We start from the raw sequence: 20,633 nt of genomic DNA on the forward strand, positions 1-20,633 counted from the left end.
ATAAATGTGCACCTACCTGTTTTCTAATGTTTAAGTACATTTGGTAAGAGTTTAGTAACTGATGCTGCTGCTGAGAGTCCTCACTGCTAGAAGAGGCTGATGACGGATTCTGAGAGCCATTCTCATTGGTTGCCTCTCTAGCTCTTAATTTTCGTTTACGAGGGTGTACATCTACTTGAATTTGCATTTGCTCATCATTAGAACTCTCTCCAGAAGCATCACCCTTCTGATTACTAGAGGAAACTAAATTTGAGTGTGTCTCTGAACTATGACATTGGCTAGAAGAACCACCAGACATTGCAGCTTGCATGCGCTGACTACTCCGTGTTACCCTCTGGAATCTTTCTTCTGGCTGATGTACATCTTCTTTTGATTTACTAGATGCTATTTCAGATTTTGAACCTTCCCTGCTACCCTCTCCTGAAAATGGCCCACAAACCGATTCGGAGTTAGTATCCACAGTATCAGAAGTTGTTGTATTTACAACATACGGCAGTGCTTGCTTGGAAGATGACACCTTACTTCTTTCACGAGTCTCTAACTCTAAAGATCCAGTGCCAGATGGAATGACAATTTTTAATGGAGGAACTTTTGGAGAGTGAGGACCAACAGCAGTTGGTCCATTAAAATTGGAAGATGACTCTACATTTGCATCATTCAATGGTGCTTCAGCATCACTTTGGTTACTCTCAGTGTCTGAACTGGATAAACTCCCTCTCTTGCGAGTTTTTGGACTCCTCTGGTCACCATGGCCTTCTTGCTGAGATTTGCAAGGCGATTTATGACCCCTACCTACATTATGGCGACTCTGAACACTGTCACTACTTTTCCTTCTTTTGCGACGACTGTCTTCTTTTTCTAAATCACTGGCACATTCTTTGCTACAGGAATCACTACTAAGACGTCCTCCATTAACTTTAGAAACAACATTTTCTGAAGTGTCCATTTTCTCAGAGGGTGCAGACTTCTCTGATACTTCAGATTCGTCTAATTTTTTACTATCTTTACTACTTTCCTCCACCTCCTTACATGTAATAGTTACAGCCTCAGATTTAGTTCCAGTTCCTTCATTTTCTGGAATTGATGCAAGATTTTGCGTAGATGAAACAGTGGCATCCTCTTTACGGAAGTCATACACATCACCTTTTGTTTCCATTGTAACACAATAGGATTGGTACTTAGGTTGAGAAGAACTAATGTCATTAACCTTGGCACTGCTTGAATTTTTGTCATCCCTTGATCTGATAGACTGAAATCGAAGAGTCAATCTTGGGGAGGTGGGTTTATCTGCACCTACACACACATACACACACAAAAAGGTAAAAAAAGATATAGTGAACATATTACTATATATACAATTTGCTTTTTGATTAAATTCTTTCTTTCTTAAATATACCTTCTGAAGGCCATACACCAATAAAGAACAATTTTAACATTTACACATAAATTTGGAGGATAATTCACTTTTATAACTATAAAATAACACATTTAGCTCTCATTAAAACATAACTACACTGCTAGCCATTAAAACTGCAACACCATGAAGAAAAGCACATACAAAAAATATAGTTAATGTGCATAAACAGTATGGCATGAAGACAAAATGGTCAAATTTGTAACCAGTCTGGGAGTTAAACTTATTAGAAACAGCTGCCAGCCTTACCCAGTCAGGCATGGAGTCAAACTGGGCTTCGATGACAGAAACGATCAACTCATTTCATGCTGCTTCACGTCTACATCACTCCTCATTAAAGCCCACCAGCGGCCGAGCGGTAACGTCGCTGAACACTGGTAGTTCGATCCGAGGTTCGAATCCCGCGAACGGGCTGGCTGCGTGGGCGTTTTCGTGGTTTTCCCCATGTGTAACATGTATACGAGCCAGTTTCCCTTAGAAAGTCCTCCACGAAGGCATCCCTTCCCTTAGGCAGATAGCCCTCGTGTGCTTTGCCATAATTAAATACACCAACACCAACACCGCTCTTCATTAAAGGTATTGGCTGGAGCGAGGAGGTGGGCCAGTCTCTCAGCAACCCATGCCCATATGTTTTCAATGGGTGACAAATTTGGAGACCCTGCAGGCCAGGGCAGCAAGCGAATACCCTGTGTATCGAGGAAGGTCAGAACATGAGGTGCAACATATGGTCTTGCATTATCTTATTGGAAAATGGCATTTGGCAGACCTCGAAGATAGGGCCCAACCACTGGATGTAAGATGTCAGAAATGTACCAATCTGCGTTCATCGATCCGAACTAGAGAAGTGCATGTCGTGTACTCAATGGCTGCTCAAACCATCACACCAGGTGCAAGGCCCCTATGACGATACTGAATGCAAACAGGCGACATGCGGTCTCCCACCATACATGTATGTGATCAGAATACTGCACGGAACTGGGACTTGTCTGAAAAGACGATGGTAAAAGTATATTTATGGGCAACCCTTGGTGAAAATTGGCAATTTTTCGCGGTATACGGACCAAAAACCGTTGATTTTTTAAAGCAATTCTCTGACTTGTTATTTTACCTTTGTGTAGCTGCGATTTTAATGCCAAAAATCACCGTTACACAAAAACAAAATAATAAGTCAAACAGTTGCACAAACTCAGTATCCATGTACACATCGACCTATTTTCACTTAAAAAAACATCAGAGAATTAATTGCACAAACTTGGCTTGGCGATAAATGAAACAGCTCCACGATAATACAAGGCGTACCCTTCAGTCTACTCTAACCAAGACAACATTCTGCCACTTCTGTATCCAGCTCTGTAGTTCAGAGCACCAGAGTCGCCGTCTCTCTCTATGCTGCAGGATTGTCAGCGAAGCCTAAGTAATGGCTGCTGCGCTGATAGTTCATGCTGCTGCAAAGGTCAACACACCCTATGAGCGGACACTGAATGTGCTGCAAATATGCCAATTTTCTGACTAATGGTCTGTGACTTGGTTGTACAGTTTTGCAGGGCTGACCTCACAATATTTCTCTCCTCTCGGGTGTTACCCATGGGAGGGCATTGAGATCCAGCATGCTGTTCAGCATGACCCTCAGTAATACATTGGTTCCATATTCATAGGACAGTGGTTGGATGTCGACCAGTGTGATGGGCGATATCAAGGAATGATCATCCACACTCTCGATAGGCAATGATCCTGCATCTAATGAATTACTTGCATCTGCATCTAATGACACTTCGTGGTAAACATTTCTTCTTCTTATTCGAGGCATAACACGATATTCTAAGCAAACTCCGACCTTACAAAGCGCTATCCGAATGAGAAAACCACTACACAACTTTTCTTTTATGGAGTTCTTAAGACATTGTTTCTCTCTGCCACATGGTCTAAATGCACTGAAATAGTAATCATTTGCATATCCCAATCTCTTATTCCTTTCATGTGATTTTGACGTTCGTCAGATGATTGCTTCCTAGTGTTGCAATTTTAATGGCCAGCAGTGTACAACGATTTTTTTTTTCTTCATCTTGGAATTATATATTTACATAAGCCTAATTTCAGACCATCAGTTTTTTTAACCTTTACTTGTGCTGCCTGAACAAAAATATGCAATATTTGCAGTGCACAACCTGACACTGTACATGAGAAAAACCAGCCCTTCTTTTCCATGAAGGCCAAATTTGAGTTCATTTTCTTTCAGTTTTAAAAGTGCATAATTATGGTTTGGGTTTCACACAGTTCACTTTGTTCTTTATTTTATAAGTCATTTTTAAGAATTTTAACATCATCCTTTTCTTTGGCAATGCCTAATTCACATGAGAGTACCTTTCAGATTCTTTAAGCTGAAAATTTGAAATTATATTAATTTTAGTTTTAAGTTTAACATTAATTTATTATATTTAGCTTTAATATACCATCTTGATGATCATATATCTATTCTGACATAATTAAAAATTCCAAATTAAAATGTATAATGATATATTAATTTTTACCCATATATGTCAAAATATTAAACATGGCAGTTATTCCATTTAAAGCCTAGTTTTCTTTCCCATGATTGCTCTCTTCAGCAATATAAGATATAAAGTGTATAAAAAATTTCCATGTTTGGCTCATTTTCCCAAAATATATGCCATACTTAAAGGGTTTAAAGTCAATAGATATTACCAACTTCCATCTCATAGTTTAAAGATTATAATTCTGATTTAGATCTTAAAAACATTGCTGTAGAAATGACCTTCAGATGTCTCATTTTTGGTATGCGAAAAATGAGCATTAAAAACTGAATTTGTCCGAAATTTTGTGCCTACACGCATGCTGGAAAGTTAACTTGTAAAGTACTTTAAAAATTATATTTATGCACATTATGCAAATACAATGATGCATGAAAATTGACATGCATACCCTATGTTCAATAATTACTTCTGTATTAAGTTCAAATTTATTAAATGAAGCATTACAGCTAGTCTCAAACCTCTCACTCTCAAAGTAGTTGTATAAAAAGAAAAATGCACTATCCCAAATAAAACTGACATACAGATACAAAAATTCTTACAAAATAACAAGAGACAAAATCAGATACCTTTATGTGTTTGATTTTGAGGTGAATTCTTTCTCATGGTAAGATCACATAAGGCTGAGATAGGATGGCAGGGTGACTTTTCGCTCTGCCTGTTTCCCACAGCCTCAGGCGTTCTGAGGAGGCCTTTTTGTGAACCAGGCCCTTTAAAAAGTAAAATGTACAATTTGACATCAGGTATTTAAAAAGCACAATACAGCAATGAAAAAACAAAACAATAAAAATATAGAATAAAAAAATCTGAAAGGTTTCAGATTTTAAATTATGTCTATAGTGGCATTTTTTTAATGCCTTGTGTGTTACCTTTATTTATTAAATATCATGTTTGAACTATAAAATTCAGTTCAACAGCAATGTCCCAAAATAATTTTAAAATGAGCATATCTTTAGAATTTCTTATACACAGTTCCATGCGCTAGAGATAACCCCCCCCCCATAGAGTGTTGCTATTGCTCGCTTTTAAATCGTTGAGTTTGTTAATAAAAAATTTGTTAAAGTTTTACAAAATACGAAATCAATAAAATCAATAATAAAACATATTCCAAATTTCAAATTTCGGCTTTCAGATGCCCGTATTCGCAGCAGGATTATGTCATTCAAAATTGGATGGCTCTATTTACCGTTGTTTTATCACAATGCAAGAAACATACATACATTTATGCAGATTCTTCATTATTTAATTTCTTCAAATATAATGCAGGGCGATAGCATTTGGCGGCAATGATTTGAAAAGTGGTATGTCGTTTATAGGGTTCTGACGCAAAATCGCAAAACGAAAACAATAATTCTTCAGGGACAAAGCCCCTTTGGACTAAAAACAAATGTATGGAAATAGAACCCAAGTGAAAATTCCAAATGCAACAAACATTTACTAGTCATCTTGATTCTCAGACAATAGCTGTTATAATGATGAACCTGGAATATTCAAAAACAAAGTTACACTTGATTACTGCAGGTCAAGAAAGTTTTATAAGGCACATTGTTTTTGGATGCATTACAACTTTTTTCATGTAATCATTGTCTCTGTAGACACTTAACATATATTCGATTAATTCTCTGCCAATACTGATAGAAATTTGCTCTAATGAATAAAAATAGACTCATGGCATAAACATCATTTTCACAAGGCTATCAATATCAAAGTGTTATTCATTCAGATACACAAACTCCAGCACAATCTTCAAGACTGCTACACTGCAGCTGCTGCAAATCACTTAATCAATTACCAGAGCAATTATCTTCTATGAAAAACATTAACCAAGTCCCCCTACCCCAAACAGAATCAGGTTCAAACTGTTGGCACAATTTTGAATATGGCTAATTTTGGGTGAGGTAAAACATTCACTACGAATTTCAATTAAATATTTTGCCCTCAAAGATTACACTACATCTCATACTCCAAACGTGGAGCAAAATTCTTGTTACATACATACTACTTTGCTTGCATATTACATTTCTTATTGCAAACAGAATGACTTGTTTCCATAAGAAAATATGAACATGAGCTTTATTCTGTGGATGCAGCATTCTTGTGCAAGCATGCCAATTCTTATTACTGCTAATCTTAATACCTCTAACCCTTAAACTAAATTGTGAAATTCTTTTTTCTGAAACTTTTCACAAACACTACAATCTTTGCTGTTCTAGCATATCATTAAAATTTCAATACAGCAATTTCTTCTCAATTTGCTTTCCCCTACTCAAAACAACATTTTAGCATTAAAATTCTTTAGTTCATGTTTTGCTATTGGAAACATCATTTATTGCTCTCCAACTGCTCACACTAAAATGAATGCCTGTTACAGGGTGTTTTTCCTGTTCATTTATAAGCTTGAAATCAAATTTTATACACATCTGAAACTTTTCGCTCAAAACACTTTTGATAATAAGCAATAATTTTATTGGGACCAAATGTCAGATACATGTTCTCATTAAATTATCTTTTTGGAAACCATAGCAATCTTATATTGGGTGGCCCAAGATAAATCAAACCACACATAGGAGACCTCCTTTGGATTTATTCTGGGACACCAGATACAACAGCTTAACATTATGAAACATACTAAGTTACCTATTAACTGTAACATTAAAATGAAATAAATGTATGCAGTAGGGCACACCTTAAAAGCATGACACAGCATTTAGTAAGCTTTCTTACAAGAACATATTCAATATATACTGATTATCAAAATTAAAGGATAATGACCGAGAAAAAATATAACTTAATAAAAATTAATAACAGAAATGTGTAGAAGAGCTTTAGATAACTTAAATTACAATGTTTGGCAGTTGATTATTCACAAAACATTGAAATAAAAACCAAATTTATGGAAACTGAAAAATTTAAGTTGCCTCTTGCGGGAAATTTTTTTCTTTAATATGGTGTTTGGTCACCTCGAACAGACATGCATCGCATCTTGATTTCATAACACTTTAACAAAGTATTGAACAAGTCTTGTGGAATTGCATGCCACTCTTCTAAAAGTGCACTTTTCAGCTCCTAGAGTGTCCAGAGAGGAATTTGGCATGCTGAAATTCGATGCCCTAAAGCCTCCCACACATGCTCAATCAATCAGTGAGTAAGGTGGCTAATCCATTTGAGCGATATCTTCAGTTTGCAAGTATTCTGACACCACATATGCTCGATGAGGCCAAACACTGTCAATCATCAGCAAAAACTCTAAGCCAACAGTACTCCTAAACAGTCTAACTTGGAGTTTCAATACTTTTGTCCACATATCTCCGAGCAGTTGCAGAACCTAACTGAAAACGAGAGTGGTTGAACGTTGAAGTAAAGATCCTGCCTACATTTCGCTGCTACTAATCATTTGCCAGAGCTGAGACACAAAATTCAAGAGGCTATAGCTTCATTACCCCGGACTTGTTAATCAAGCTGGGAAGAATTGGACTACAGGCTTACTTGTGCTGCAGCATAACTAAAGATGCATGCACTTTACACTTGTAAGAAAAACTAGGTTCGTTCCCCTTCAGTTTGATACATGATTTGTTGTAAATAGTCTAAATTAAACTGTTATAATACCATTAAAATTAGAACATTCTTTTATGAACATCCTGTACAGTGCATCACATGCAAAATGTTCATGAATTGCTCATCCACGTAAGTTTAATTTTTAACAGCTAGCTAAGTTAATTTTTTGTGTTTTGCTAAGCCTCAGAAAATATTTAAACTGACATACAAATTTAAGAAAATATTTCAAAATTCTGATGATATTTTTCCTTTAAAAAACTTCATATATAAGTTCTAAAAAATTCACCTCTACTGATATCAAATCTACACAAATGTTTCTATAAAACTTCATCACTAAGGACTAGAAAGCATATATGCATTCATGCACAGTCATTCAACATATCAGACATTTCATACTTTACAAATGTTTGCTTCCCTAGTACCTGGAGAAATATTTCAGGTACATGCAGCTGGAATGCAAACATATGCATATGCAATTCAGATTCATAATATTTATACTCTTTTTCAATTTCAAAAAGATTAAAAAATACGATTAGAAGAGTGTTAACCCTCCAGTTAACAATGAAAAAAATCAAACAATATAACTGATGTCAGCAGCTATTTCTTGTAGGATTGCTGTAATGAATTAGCTACTAGCTAAAAAAATTACAACTGCCTAAGAATGCTTTTCTAGGATTTTATATGAGAAACTAGGTTCATAATTATGCTGAACACGGAAAGACTACGAATATTCAATCAGCCAGTTTGATGAGATTTGAATCCAGATTAAGACATCAGTGTTTAGCAGTATAACTTCTCTCAGTATAGACAGACAGACTCCAGCTTTGTTCTGATGTCAGAATATTAATTGCAGTCAATATATTTTCCACCAAAAGTTTAGCTAATGTGCCTTCGTTGCAATAAATGGTAATCACGTGCCTAATTAACCCTTTGATGCGCACGATATTATTTTTTTAACTAAAAACTCTAGAAATTGAATATCATGATCATAGAGACAAATAATATATGAATTTAAAAAATCTACTCTTGCCCATTGTTCTGTGGGTGGTAGTTGCACTGTGAAACCACCACACATCTAGGCCTTTGAAACTTACTGATGTGGGAAAAAACTTACCATTTTCCGCGCGTGTTTCCAATAAATGACGAAATTTACCGATTTTAAAAAAAAAATGTATGCAAGAATTGCATTATATATAATTTTTTACATTATTTTACAAAGTAAATCATCATAAAAAATTAAAAAATAAACATTATATAATTTTTCAATAGCAGTGAAAATAAGTACCTACATAATAAGGACATTTGGATAAATGGATTGAAAAAACTCAATAAAATAAGGATAAAGAAGAACTCATAAATTTCAAAGAACAAATTCTTTTTTGTGACACTGTTCAAAGCATGTTTTGTCTCTTTGGTACATGCATAGACCCACATTGCCCGTTTTGCACATACATCTTGTTCTATGAGGTTTCTTCCTTGTGCTACAAAATGTACACTGCCTGGATTTAAATTTCACTGGTATATGTCCAGCGTTATTTAGTTTTTTTTTCATCTGGCACATGAAATTTGCGGTTTTTTATGTTAATGGAGGGGGGGCTTGGTCTTTTTGGCTTTGTACAGATCGTTCGTTTCCCATTCATACTTATTTTATTCGTATTTCGTCCCAAAATATTCAGAAAATATTTTTAATTTAAATAAACTTTTACACAATTTCTATTTTTAATTATAGCAAAGTATATTTACATTAAATTTAAACCACAGGAAATAATTTATAAAATCACAATGCTAGCTTGGGGAGCAAGTGTGAGTATATTTACATTAAATTTAAACCACAGGAAATAATTTATAAAATCACAATGCTAGCTTGGGGAGTAAGTGTGTTGATGTCAGAGAAAAGTATTTGGAAAAGAAAGACCGTTTTACTGAGCAGGTGCATATATTGTTTAGTAATAAAATAACTCTGTGGTTTCAAAGCTCTTTACTATATCCAAATAAAAATAAACACTCCTATTTGAAAAGCAAGCGAACGCCATTGAGAAGCAAACGTCCCACCGAGCCCCTAGAGGACTGTAAGCATTGTAACACAATGCTCTAGTGATGCAGTGGTCGCGCCCTGAAACCACATAGCAAATGCCATACATATAGAGGGTTTTTTTTAATGTATGCAGTTTAATTACTGCAATTTTTTATTGTTCATGATAGAAATCATGATGTGCGATGACTAACTTTTGAAATTTAAAGTTGTTTATATTAATAAAAGGAAGTTATTTTGTCTCATCGAAAACAAGTTTTAAAAGGCATCTGATCTGAAGTATTAATACCTAAAACATGCATGATTCTACAGTCATTTTGTGTTATTTAGATGTAAAAGATCAGTAATCAATTCATTTTCACTCAAAAATTTCGGAAAAAATTTCCGAAAATGGTGGTTTCAAGGCGCGACTACCGTGCGTCAAAGGGTTAAAAGAGCTTACAACCAAATCTCAGTGACTCTTTTACATGCATTGGTTATCATTAATTAAGGAAAACTCACAAAAATGATGATTACTCAAAAGTTACACGCAGAATTTAATGACACTGAACTACAGTATACAACACATAGTAAGGTATAAAATTGCACGAAAAGAAATTACCAGACAATTATAGTGTTACAGAAATTAATTATCATATGTATAAAATGAACAAACTGGATGTGTCAGTTTGGTATAGGAAAATTACCTTTAATATGGAGTTTGATCTTCCGTAGAAGAAATCCACCACATACAGCGATGTGTGATGCTGCCAACTATAAAATCTATCAGTTCAGTAGGAAGTGAGAGCCACTGCTTTCACAAAACAGTTGCAAGTGTGCCAAGGGTCTGAAGAACAGGATTGAGAGCAGATACACGTCTTCCTAAAGCATCCTAAACATTGTCAACAAGATTCAGATCTGGTGACTAAGCTGGCCACTCCATGTACTGAACTGTTTGCTGCTGAAGATATCATCCACGATGCGAGATCTGTGCAATCTAGCGTTGTCGTTCTGTAGCAAAAAATCATCACCTACTGCCCCGCCATAAGGGTGCACATAAGCAACAAGGATGTCAACTCTACACGCCTAAGCTTTCATGTTTTCACTTGGAAAAACATGGGGTTCTGAGCATCCAACCAAACAGATGCCACAGCAAACACAGACACTGCCTCCTCTGTATGCATCTATTTCAAGGATGTTTGATGGATGATAAAAAGCTCCAGTTTCTCTCCAAATCAAATAACACCTACTATCACTTTGGAGGCTAAATTTGTACTCATCCATAGAGAGAACAGCCCTCCATTGATCAGCCGTCTAGCGGACATGCCCACCTCAAATGTTCCCTTTTATGTTGTGACGCGAGCAGCACACAAACGACCAGTCACCTTGCGTACAGACCTCCTTTGTGAAGCCTCTGCCGCTGACACGAACTTTCTGGTGGCTGCAGGATCTGATCTGAGTTTAAGATGCAGTTCTTTCCTTCATTCACATAGCAATAAATATCAATCTTTGATCCTCATCATAGCAGTTGGCTGTCTTTGGCTGAATCTCCTAGATGCCGAATCTGGGGTTAGAAACTGTTGCCAAAGTCTATAAGCCAAAAAAAGGACTCACAATTAGCCATTTGGCTACTTCTATCTGACTTTGTCCTGCCACTCGTCTCCCAGTAGCTCTCCATCACAGTTACAAATTGGTTATCCCAGATTTCTTATCTTAGTTCCACAATTAAATTTTAAGGCTTTCTCTCAAACATGCAATTTTATGCTCCTCGCAGATGACAGATTTCGACTGCAGTGTCACTAATTTGCACGCTGCAGTTTTACTCAACAACTCTTATTTGACAACATATTCATATTTTATACACATTGGCTTATTACTTCCTTGAACGAAGTAAAAAGGAAGTATTGTAATCGCGAAAAGTTTCAGGCAGCATATTTCAACGAAAATATCCATTTTGGCCACTATTGAATGCAATTTAACGATGTTTTTGCGTGATATCTGTATGTAAGGACAGAATAAAAGACTCTTTTCCTCCAAAAAAATTATAAAACTGCTTTAAAATAAATTCTGAAGAGAATTTTTCGTGGTGTCTGTACGAACGTACATACGTATCTCGCATAACTCAAAAACGAGAAGCCTCAGAACGTTTAAATTTTGTATATAGGACTGCTATAACATGTAGATGTGCACCTCGTATTTTGATTGCAATCGGCTGCACCAAACATATATAAATATATTTATATAGATATCCACTCTGTTACCCGGTTCAGTGTTCTCAGTTTCTTTACTCTTATATGTTTGTAAATTGTACATTTTTTGCTTTAAAAATGATTGAATTATGTTGCTCTTATCTTCCGTTTAAGGTTTTTATGCCTTTAGTAAATCTGTATCCAATCTATTTAGAATTATCAACAATTTTAAAGCTGTTTAAGTGCCGCTAAGCCTAATAATTTTTTTTTGATGGCGGCCATTGTTTGTTTACATTTGAAACAGCAGACTAGTGGATTTGTTGAAAATCTAGAGAAACTTAGCTTCACAACAACAAAGATAATGCCTTCATTTATTATTGTGAATTAAATCATGCTTAATCTTTTCTGGAATTTTTTCGAGGAAATATGTGTTTAAGATTTACTTCGTAATTTTTAATACATATGTTTTGAGTTTTTATGTATTTTTGCCTTGTCGCGAAGTGAGAACTGAATTAATTGAATGAGAAATTCTCAATCGCCTGTGAAAAACTGTTTCTTTTTTTGTTTTGTTTGCTTAATTTCTTTTATACATTGTTCTAGCTTTATTACAGTATTTGAATAGAACATGTGGCAACGATTAGATAATTCTTTAAATGATATAAATTTTGTGCATTCTGAATTATAATATGAACGAAATATAATACTGTTAAGTGAATCTAGTGCCAGAGTGTCGCTATGGTAAACAAATAGAGTGAATTTTAAAGAATGCATTTATTCTATTGTGGTTTATGCGCTGTCGGTGAAGTAGATTTAATTCAATCCAATAAGTGTAAATGAAATGCAAGAAAAAATGCGTATAATTTAATATTCCGTATAAGGAAGTCATGTGGTGTACACATCAGTTTTTTTTTTTTTTTTTTTTTTTTTTTTTGGATAAGTTTGTGATTTTTCCTTAACTTCTGGAAACCAGTGTACCATCAAAAAATTTATATTTCCTCATTACAGTTAAACGTCCCACAGAAACCGTCTTTATATTACTAAATAAAATCACAAGATAGATTCCTAATACTAAATATTACAAGTAAAATAATCTTGTATTTAAAATTAGAAAGCTGTATATTTTTATACCGCTTAAATTTTTTTGCTTCTGTAACTGTGCAGCTTCTTTCAAAAGTCGAATAATTTCTTCTGATCTAGCAACATCAAGAGGTGTTCTCCTATGAGCATTTTTCTGCAAAGGGTCAGCACCATATTTCAAAAGGAATTTAACAATCTAAAAAAAAAAAAAAAAAAAAAAAATTATATTATATAACTTTATGAACTTCACAATATTTAAGAAATGAAGCTCACAATCATTATAAACTAGCCAAAAATTTTTTCATAGACTGATGAAAATCTGATTTCTGTGCACTTATGTTTGCTGCTTAGATATGTATCGATTTGTGTTATGATAGTAAATAAAAACTTTTTAAGAAGATGCAGATACAATGAACTTTTAAATTATAAAATGTGTTTTTAATTGAGAGCACATTCCATATCATAAATGAAACCCACAAAATTTTGATGATGATCATACTGAAGGTCTAATATTAAAATACATAAAAATACTTTCATCTGATTTTAAAAAATCATAACTATTAAGCTTTTAATCCATTTATATTAAATAATATATGGGTAGAAAGAGGGAAATTTCGAGTTTCATGAAGGTGGTGAGAGATAACACTAGCACTCTTTCTTCCCCTGACACTTCAGCATTTGTCTAGATGGCGGATGCACAACAGAAATTCTTTTGTGTTCTTTGCTTCGCAATCTGCATGTCTATAAAAACTGTTCAGCATGATTTTCATCGAAAATATGCAGGTGCTCAACAAACTACCACTCAGAGCATTAGGCGATGGTATAAAGAGTTGAAAGACATGGGTTGTATGCATAACAGGAAATCACCTGGTCTTCTCCACATGCCAGTCACAAATGTGTAGTGCAACCGACAGAATTTTGTACATAGTCCACAGAAATCTACTTGTTATGGTGGTCAAGAACTTGACATTCCTGCAGCCTCTGACTGGCGTGTTTTGTGGCAATGTCTGTCTTCCAACTATGTAGGATTCGACTGCTGCGAGTTCTTCATACAGGTGACCGACTGCTGCGAGTTCTTCATACAGGTGACAAAGAATATGTAGAATATTGTGGATTATTCCTTCAGAATGTGTCAAGAGGTGACAATTTTTTAACATACTCTCATGTGCTACTCTTCACCTAAGTGGCAAAGTCAACTGCCTTTCATATAAGCCACTGTTATGGGAATCACATATCTCGATATGCTTGAAAACTGACTGACCCACAGTTAGAAACTGATTCGGACGACTTTGTTTTCCAGCATAATAAGGCATCACCAAATTGCTGCTTAGACATTCCAGAATTTTTTAACAATCGCAGTCCTTAACAATGGATCAGCCCTTCGGGACCTAACGATTCAGTTAAACACCATTGGCAGAGATGGTCGGACTTGTCAGTGTGCAATTTCTTCTTGTGAGAGTTTAAAAAGACTTTGTTTATGTGCCTTCACTTCCAGCTACATTAGTCAAACTGAAGATAAACGTAACAACAGTTGTGGAAGCAATGGATGCAGACATGCTTGTGAAAGATTAGTACAAATACGACTACTGTATTGACATAAGCCGTGCATACAAAGGTGGACATATTGATCATTTTAAATTTGGTTTGTAAAAATATTTCAGCGTTAGCCATATAATATAAAATTAATCTTAAGTTTTTATGTTTAATATTTTTACTAATGTATGCCTTTCAAATCAATTGATTTTTTTTAAACACTCTGTATTGCTGTTTTGTTTGCAAAAGGAACAGGAGAAATGATAAATTCGAAACACTCATAAAATGAAGATCACTTAACCTACAAAAATTTTGCTATCAATAGAGGAAATGTAGATCTTAAAACATTGTAGTTCTCTCCATTTAAGTAAAGATTCACATATTTCTGATTCAAAAGTCCTAGTAAAATCAATGGACAACTCAGAGTGGGATCATAAATTAGCAATCTACTTATAGATCAGATATTTATTTAGTAACTGAAACTAGCTTAAAAAACATTGTTTTACAATTTTGTAGAAATGTTTACAAAATTTCATTCAGACACTGTAAGCAAGGAACAAACTCCTGCATTAACTTTTAAAATTTTACAAACTAACATATCTTTAATTTCTGAGACTGAGAAAGGATGTCACAGTCATTACAGATCTAATACTAATTAACTTTTAGCATTTCATTAGATGTGAATTTCAGGACAATTTTTTCAGTAAGTTGCATATTTCCATCTTTTAAATGCTTTTCTTCCTTGATGCACTATGAAATCTACATGTGGTACCAACCTTGAATAATTGGAAATTTCATGTCCGAATGGGAACACTTTTATAATGATTAATTCCCATAGACCTTGAAAGCGCCTAGCACTTCTTCATGCATAAAATAAATTTCTTAATGAACATCATGGCTCTGATTACTTCAACAAAAGACCAACACTATTTGGAACTGTATGAATTGTTTTATGTAGATTTCAGCACATCTACATTCAGTACAAAAAAGCTGTACAAATAAATTGAGTACAAATTCATACATTATGATGCAAGTGACAATATATGTGATATAGCAATTTACAACGTGATATAAATCTTATTCGAATCTTTAAGTAAGTTCTGCATAAGATTTGTGTGTATACACACACACATATATATATATATACATTACAAAGTCTGTAATCCGGACGTCCATTATCCGGAATGATCTATAATCCAGACCTCAAAGCCTAAAACTTTTTTTTTGTATGCTTTACGCATGCGTGTTTAATGCTACGCATGCGTATTTAATGTTTACGCATGCGTGTTTAGCACAAAAGACGAAGCAACTTAAAGAACTTACATTGAAAGAAATTTTTAATAAAGTAAACAAATAAATATTAAGCTTTTTTTTATAAATTTTGATACCCTTTAGATCATAATTGCTCTTTATTTCATAAATTGATGATCTATAATCGGAAAAACGCTTAATCCGGAATCGCCGAAGTCTCGACGAGTCCGGATTACGGACTTTGTACTGTAGTAGCTTTGTAAAAATATTCAATAATTTTAAACACAAGATGACTTTGCACTACAAAACTGTTCTATTTCAGTGGTCTTAATTTGGTGAAGTGGGCCTTGAAGCAATTTATATGGCCCACAAAGGCAATTACATTTTTGTAGTAAATACATGTTATAAAGATTATTTCCACTGAAAATTAATAAATCTATAAATAGAATTTATTAATTTATACTGCGATATAAATCTTATTCAAAGATTTGAAACTACAGATTTCATTAAGTTTTATTAGTACTTATCGGAAAATAAATTTAAAGCAATAAATTTTTGTGCTGACAATAATTTTTTGGGGGAATACATTTATAATTGAACAGCTATTTTTCATAGTTGAAAACTAATAAGAAATGAACCCGACTAACCAATGAGTGTCTACCATCTGTGATGAAGATAATTTCCTATTTTATCAAAATCTAAATATCATAAAGCTACAGTTAAAAAATAAAGATGTTAATAATTATTTATAAACATACATATTTTTATTTATGTGCCAAAAAATAATAAATAACAGAAAGAACTATGTTGTCATTATTTATTCCCAAGTTTAGTCTCACTAGGAAAAAATTAATTGAAAACTTCTATTTTTCATAATTTGTTTATTTTTAGTTTAAATTAAATTCTTTTATGATTAGTTAAACATGTTAGAATTATCTGAATGAAAAGTTAATCTAAGAACTACGTACTTAGCTGTCAATATATTTGAATTACAAAGTGAACCAATAAAAAATCTAGGCTAATCTTTGGAATATGGTAACAGGTAGTTTGGCGACATTTTGGTAAGGCGATAAAGGTTACTAGCTAGGATTTTAGCAGTGTACATGGATAAAGTCAAGAGTGTGCGCAATGCCATTTTTGTGCAATTCTGGGATGCTTTTTTTAAGTGAAAACAGGTCGACATGTACATGGATACCATGTATGTGCAATTCTTAAAAACGCGGCAAGCAGTTTGCGATTCTGCACTTTCTACCAATTTCGCACCTAATCTTCGTCATGATTAAGCCCTTTAGTTCCATAAAAGTTCTAGCATAAGCGTAATTCGGCTAGCAGATTGTTGAAAAGAAAAAAAAAATATATGCCTTTACTTCGTAAAACAAAATGGCGTCCAAAACAAAACTAGCAGGTTGCTGTAGCAGGGTTGGTCGCCAAATTTTTGCCAAAAAATCGCCAAGTTACCATAATCCAAAGATTAACCAAAATCTCTTGCAAGTACCAATCTTTAGTTTAAATTTGTGTTTTTCCCCATTAGGTATTGCTTATATTATGCCTTGATAAATCTTTATTAAGCAAAATTTACAATTTATTTAAATTTTTTTATTTTGTTAATAAATTTTTTTCATTTTGTAAAAAAAATTCTGGCCCATCACTTGATTTTAGATTATGGAGGAGTTTGAAACCACTGCTGTATTTTAATGTTAATTTACTACTTTTATTCCTACAGTACAGTATTCACTACAGTATTCTGCTTAATTTACTCTTAAGACTCAAAATGAGACAAGCCAGACACACTTCAAAAATAATATAATCTTAAAAATTAAAATAACTTAAATCATTATTTCTATGCTTAATTTGACATACATTTTCACTTTTAAGGCATAAAATAAAACTTCAAAAATTTCAATAATTTTTCTTCATTAACTTTATTTTTAACATAAACTTAAGATTACTTTATTACAAAGATCAACATGAATTTATATTACTTTTTCCAAGTGGAAAATAATCTTGTTTCCAACTGAAAAAAAAATTATGCAGACTAAACTGGTTAAATTGGAAAAATAAAAATCATGATGAAAATATGATCTTGAGAAAATTTTAAAAAATTGTCACCTTATAGTAAACCTCTTAAGATGAAAACACATTACATTTTATCTATGATGCATAAATATTAAGAATACAATCTCACAACATAAAATCATGGAATAGTCTGATTAAAATAAAGCTTACTTTTTCATGTTTATTTACAACAGCATCATGGAGTGGTGTGTCGCTATCTAATCCTGGAGCATTTACATCAGCACCAAACTGAATTAACAGCTTAACAATATCATACCAACCATAGTTGCATGCTTCATGCAAAGGAGTCCAACCTATGAAAGGATTACAAGCACTGTTTACTTTTAATATTCTTTACAGCTATTATAAATACCAATTTAGCAGGAATATCTATAAGATGGGAAGTTTAAAAAAGTGCACAGCAAAATCACAATCAATAAAAATACATAAGCAAGTAAACATAATAACAAAAGCTGACTTAATTATCTGAAGTAATAGCAGAATAAGATACAACACAAACTAAAAGCACAAGTAAAGCAAACAGGCATAAGAATTAGTTCATATATATACAGTACAAGTCTGAGATCTGGAATTGTTAGGACTTCAGCAATTCTGGATTTTGGATCGTCAGTTTAAATCCAGTTAAATAACATGTAGAAATTATAAAATTAAGGTACTTTAGAATTAAAATGACAACCTCGGTCAATCGCCAAAATTAAAAAATTAGTCACCATGCTTAATAAATTGGATTTTTGACTTTCAGATTGTTTTGATTCTTTTTCCTTTAAAATGTTTAGCATTTTTATTTATAACCAATTAGAAAAGAAACAATTTTTTTAGATATTCATAATGTGTCGCATGTTTGATTTTCATGCTCACTTCATGAAAATCACATGATATCATTCATCATTGATTATTTTCTTTCTAAATGTTGGAAACTTTTAACTTTAATTAAGCTCTTTGTATTTGTTCATTCTTCTTAATTTTTCATTATTAATTTTCCCTCTAAAATGTTAACCATATTTAACTTGCTATCAACTGAAAAAGAAATGGAGGTTTTCTTAACAGGAGTGTAGAATTTTGTATACTGAGCAAAAGTATAAAAATAGACATCAAATGAAACAATTTATATTGAAAACTGCAGCCAAATGATGAAACAAAAGACAAAGAGGACTGGCTGGGAAAACTGGCTGGGATTCATATTTAGAAGAATTTATTTGGTGGCACTGTGTAAGACACGACATATTTATATATTTTAGCAGCATAAGTCGAATTATGATCTCTACAAATGTCAATAAATGCTATTTCTCAGAAAGTAAATAAATATTATTTCTCTAAAAGTAAATAGATATTAAGGTTAAATGCTACCATACTTGCCAACCTATGACACTCAAAAATCAGGAGATTTTTTTTAAGAAATCAGGAGATTTTTCACAATGTAAAAAAGACTTTTTAAATGATGAAAATATAGTTTTTAATAATGAATTAACGGTACTTATGTATTAACGCAACCAGGCCAAAATTCGCAAAAATCGCCAAATTTGGCGACCCTACTTACGACAACCCTATGTGTTATACGTAGTTTTTCGTAAAGAAATTATTTTTCTTACTGGTTAGATTGAATGCCCTGAAATACTTTAACTATGGGTATTTGGGATCTGCCTGCGAGTGAAAAAGATGCTGTTGAATTGTTGCAGGGATATGGAATTATATCGAACGAACGTACTCATAAAAATTCTCATAAAATGAAACTGTATTTTGGATAGCAAATCTTCTGGAAATGTAATGTCGAAGAGTGCAATCAACATTTGGGTGTGCGAACCGGAAATTGGTTTGAAGGTAGCCGAATTTCACTTGTGACAGCAGTGCGCTTCATTTATTGTTGGTGTAAAGAGTTAACCTCAATTAAATTTTGTGCAGAAGAGATGCAGGGGTGTTTGTGGGACCCCAAAAAATCCCCTGAAACTTTTACGGACTTACTACTGACATTTTGGAGTTTCGAGAAGGGGGGGGGAGAGAAATGAAAAATTACAATTATGAAGCATTGAATGACCTAATTATAAAAGTTCAATGAATTACTTTTTTTGCAAAATTAATAACCATAAATTTTCAAACATATAAACTACTACATTTTATGTAAATATTTTAAATTACCTGAATTAATTCTTTAAAAAAACATTATCTAATTTCTGCTGCTTTTTTTTATTTTCTGATGTTTGTGGGCTTGTCTTTCTTTTGTGGTGAACTTCATAATTGCAGGAAGGTTGACTTTTATTTTCCTCATTGACAGTTGAAGAAATTTCCTCAAGAACTGCACATGCAGAGGTAGAAGCAGTTTGCTTTTCTGCTAATGTAGAAGGTTTCTCAGAGACTTTTATAGGTGACTCATCTGAAATACATGTTTTTAAGTCCTCTTGATATGTTTTCCAACTTCTGTTCATATTCAGTAAGAGATCTTTGTGAATTGGATCAGTCATTGGATTTTTTTAGCCATATTTTTCACGAGGTTTCTTTAGAAGCCATTAAATCATATTTAATAGTCTGCACTGCATCTAGGGAATCAATCTTAAGAGAGGTTCTATAGTCAGTGACAAGTGTATCCATTAAGTTGAATGCACTTTCCACTAATGGGCCATGGAAGCAGCTAAGGCAGGCTTTGACCAACTTAGCCAATGTAGGATACTTATAATCATTTGTGAAATCATCTTTTAAATTAAAAACTTTAGACCAATATTTATCAATTGTACACTTGACTTGATTTCCACTTTCATCAGATGTGTAGAGCATTTCTTTGGTGGTATCAATATCACTCTGGTATAACCTTATTTCAGCTTCTACTTTTGACTTTTCATTATCACTGAAATTATGGGACATAAAAGATGATAATTTTTCAAAAGCTAATATTGTACTGGTTTTACCTCTTAGCTCTGGATCTAATGCTGTAAAACTAATTACATATGAATTTTTAAGGGTTAATTTCTGTTTCATATGCTGTGCTG

The 20,633-nt window shown here is 33.5% G+C and overlaps 1 protein-coding gene across 2 annotated transcripts in view; it reads right to left on the reverse strand.

Moving 5' to 3' along the window:
* LOC118195735 (uncharacterized) overlaps positions 1–20,633 on the reverse strand; it is a 111,814-nt gene that overhangs the window by 50,533 nt on the left and 40,648 nt on the right. For both annotated transcript variants that reach the window (XM_085813265.1, XM_085813264.1), the window contains exons 5-8: positions 17,806–17,948; positions 12,847–12,991; positions 4,533–4,673; positions 13–1,293 (exon numbers count right to left, since the gene is read on the reverse strand). In XM_085813265.1, the coding sequence (XP_085669391.1) occupies positions 13–1,293; positions 4,533–4,673; positions 12,847–12,991; positions 17,806–17,948 (1,710 nt within the window). The remainder of the gene's footprint in view (positions 1–12; positions 1,294–4,532; positions 4,674–12,846; positions 12,992–17,805; positions 17,949–20,633) is intronic.

The sequence above is a fragment of the Stegodyphus dumicola genome, chromosome 3, assembly GCF_044657685.1.
Source record: "Stegodyphus dumicola isolate Sdum_Otavi_A_Nest chromosome 3, ASM4465768v1".
Lineage (NCBI taxonomy): Eukaryota > Metazoa > Arthropoda > Arachnida > Araneae > Eresidae > Stegodyphus > Stegodyphus dumicola.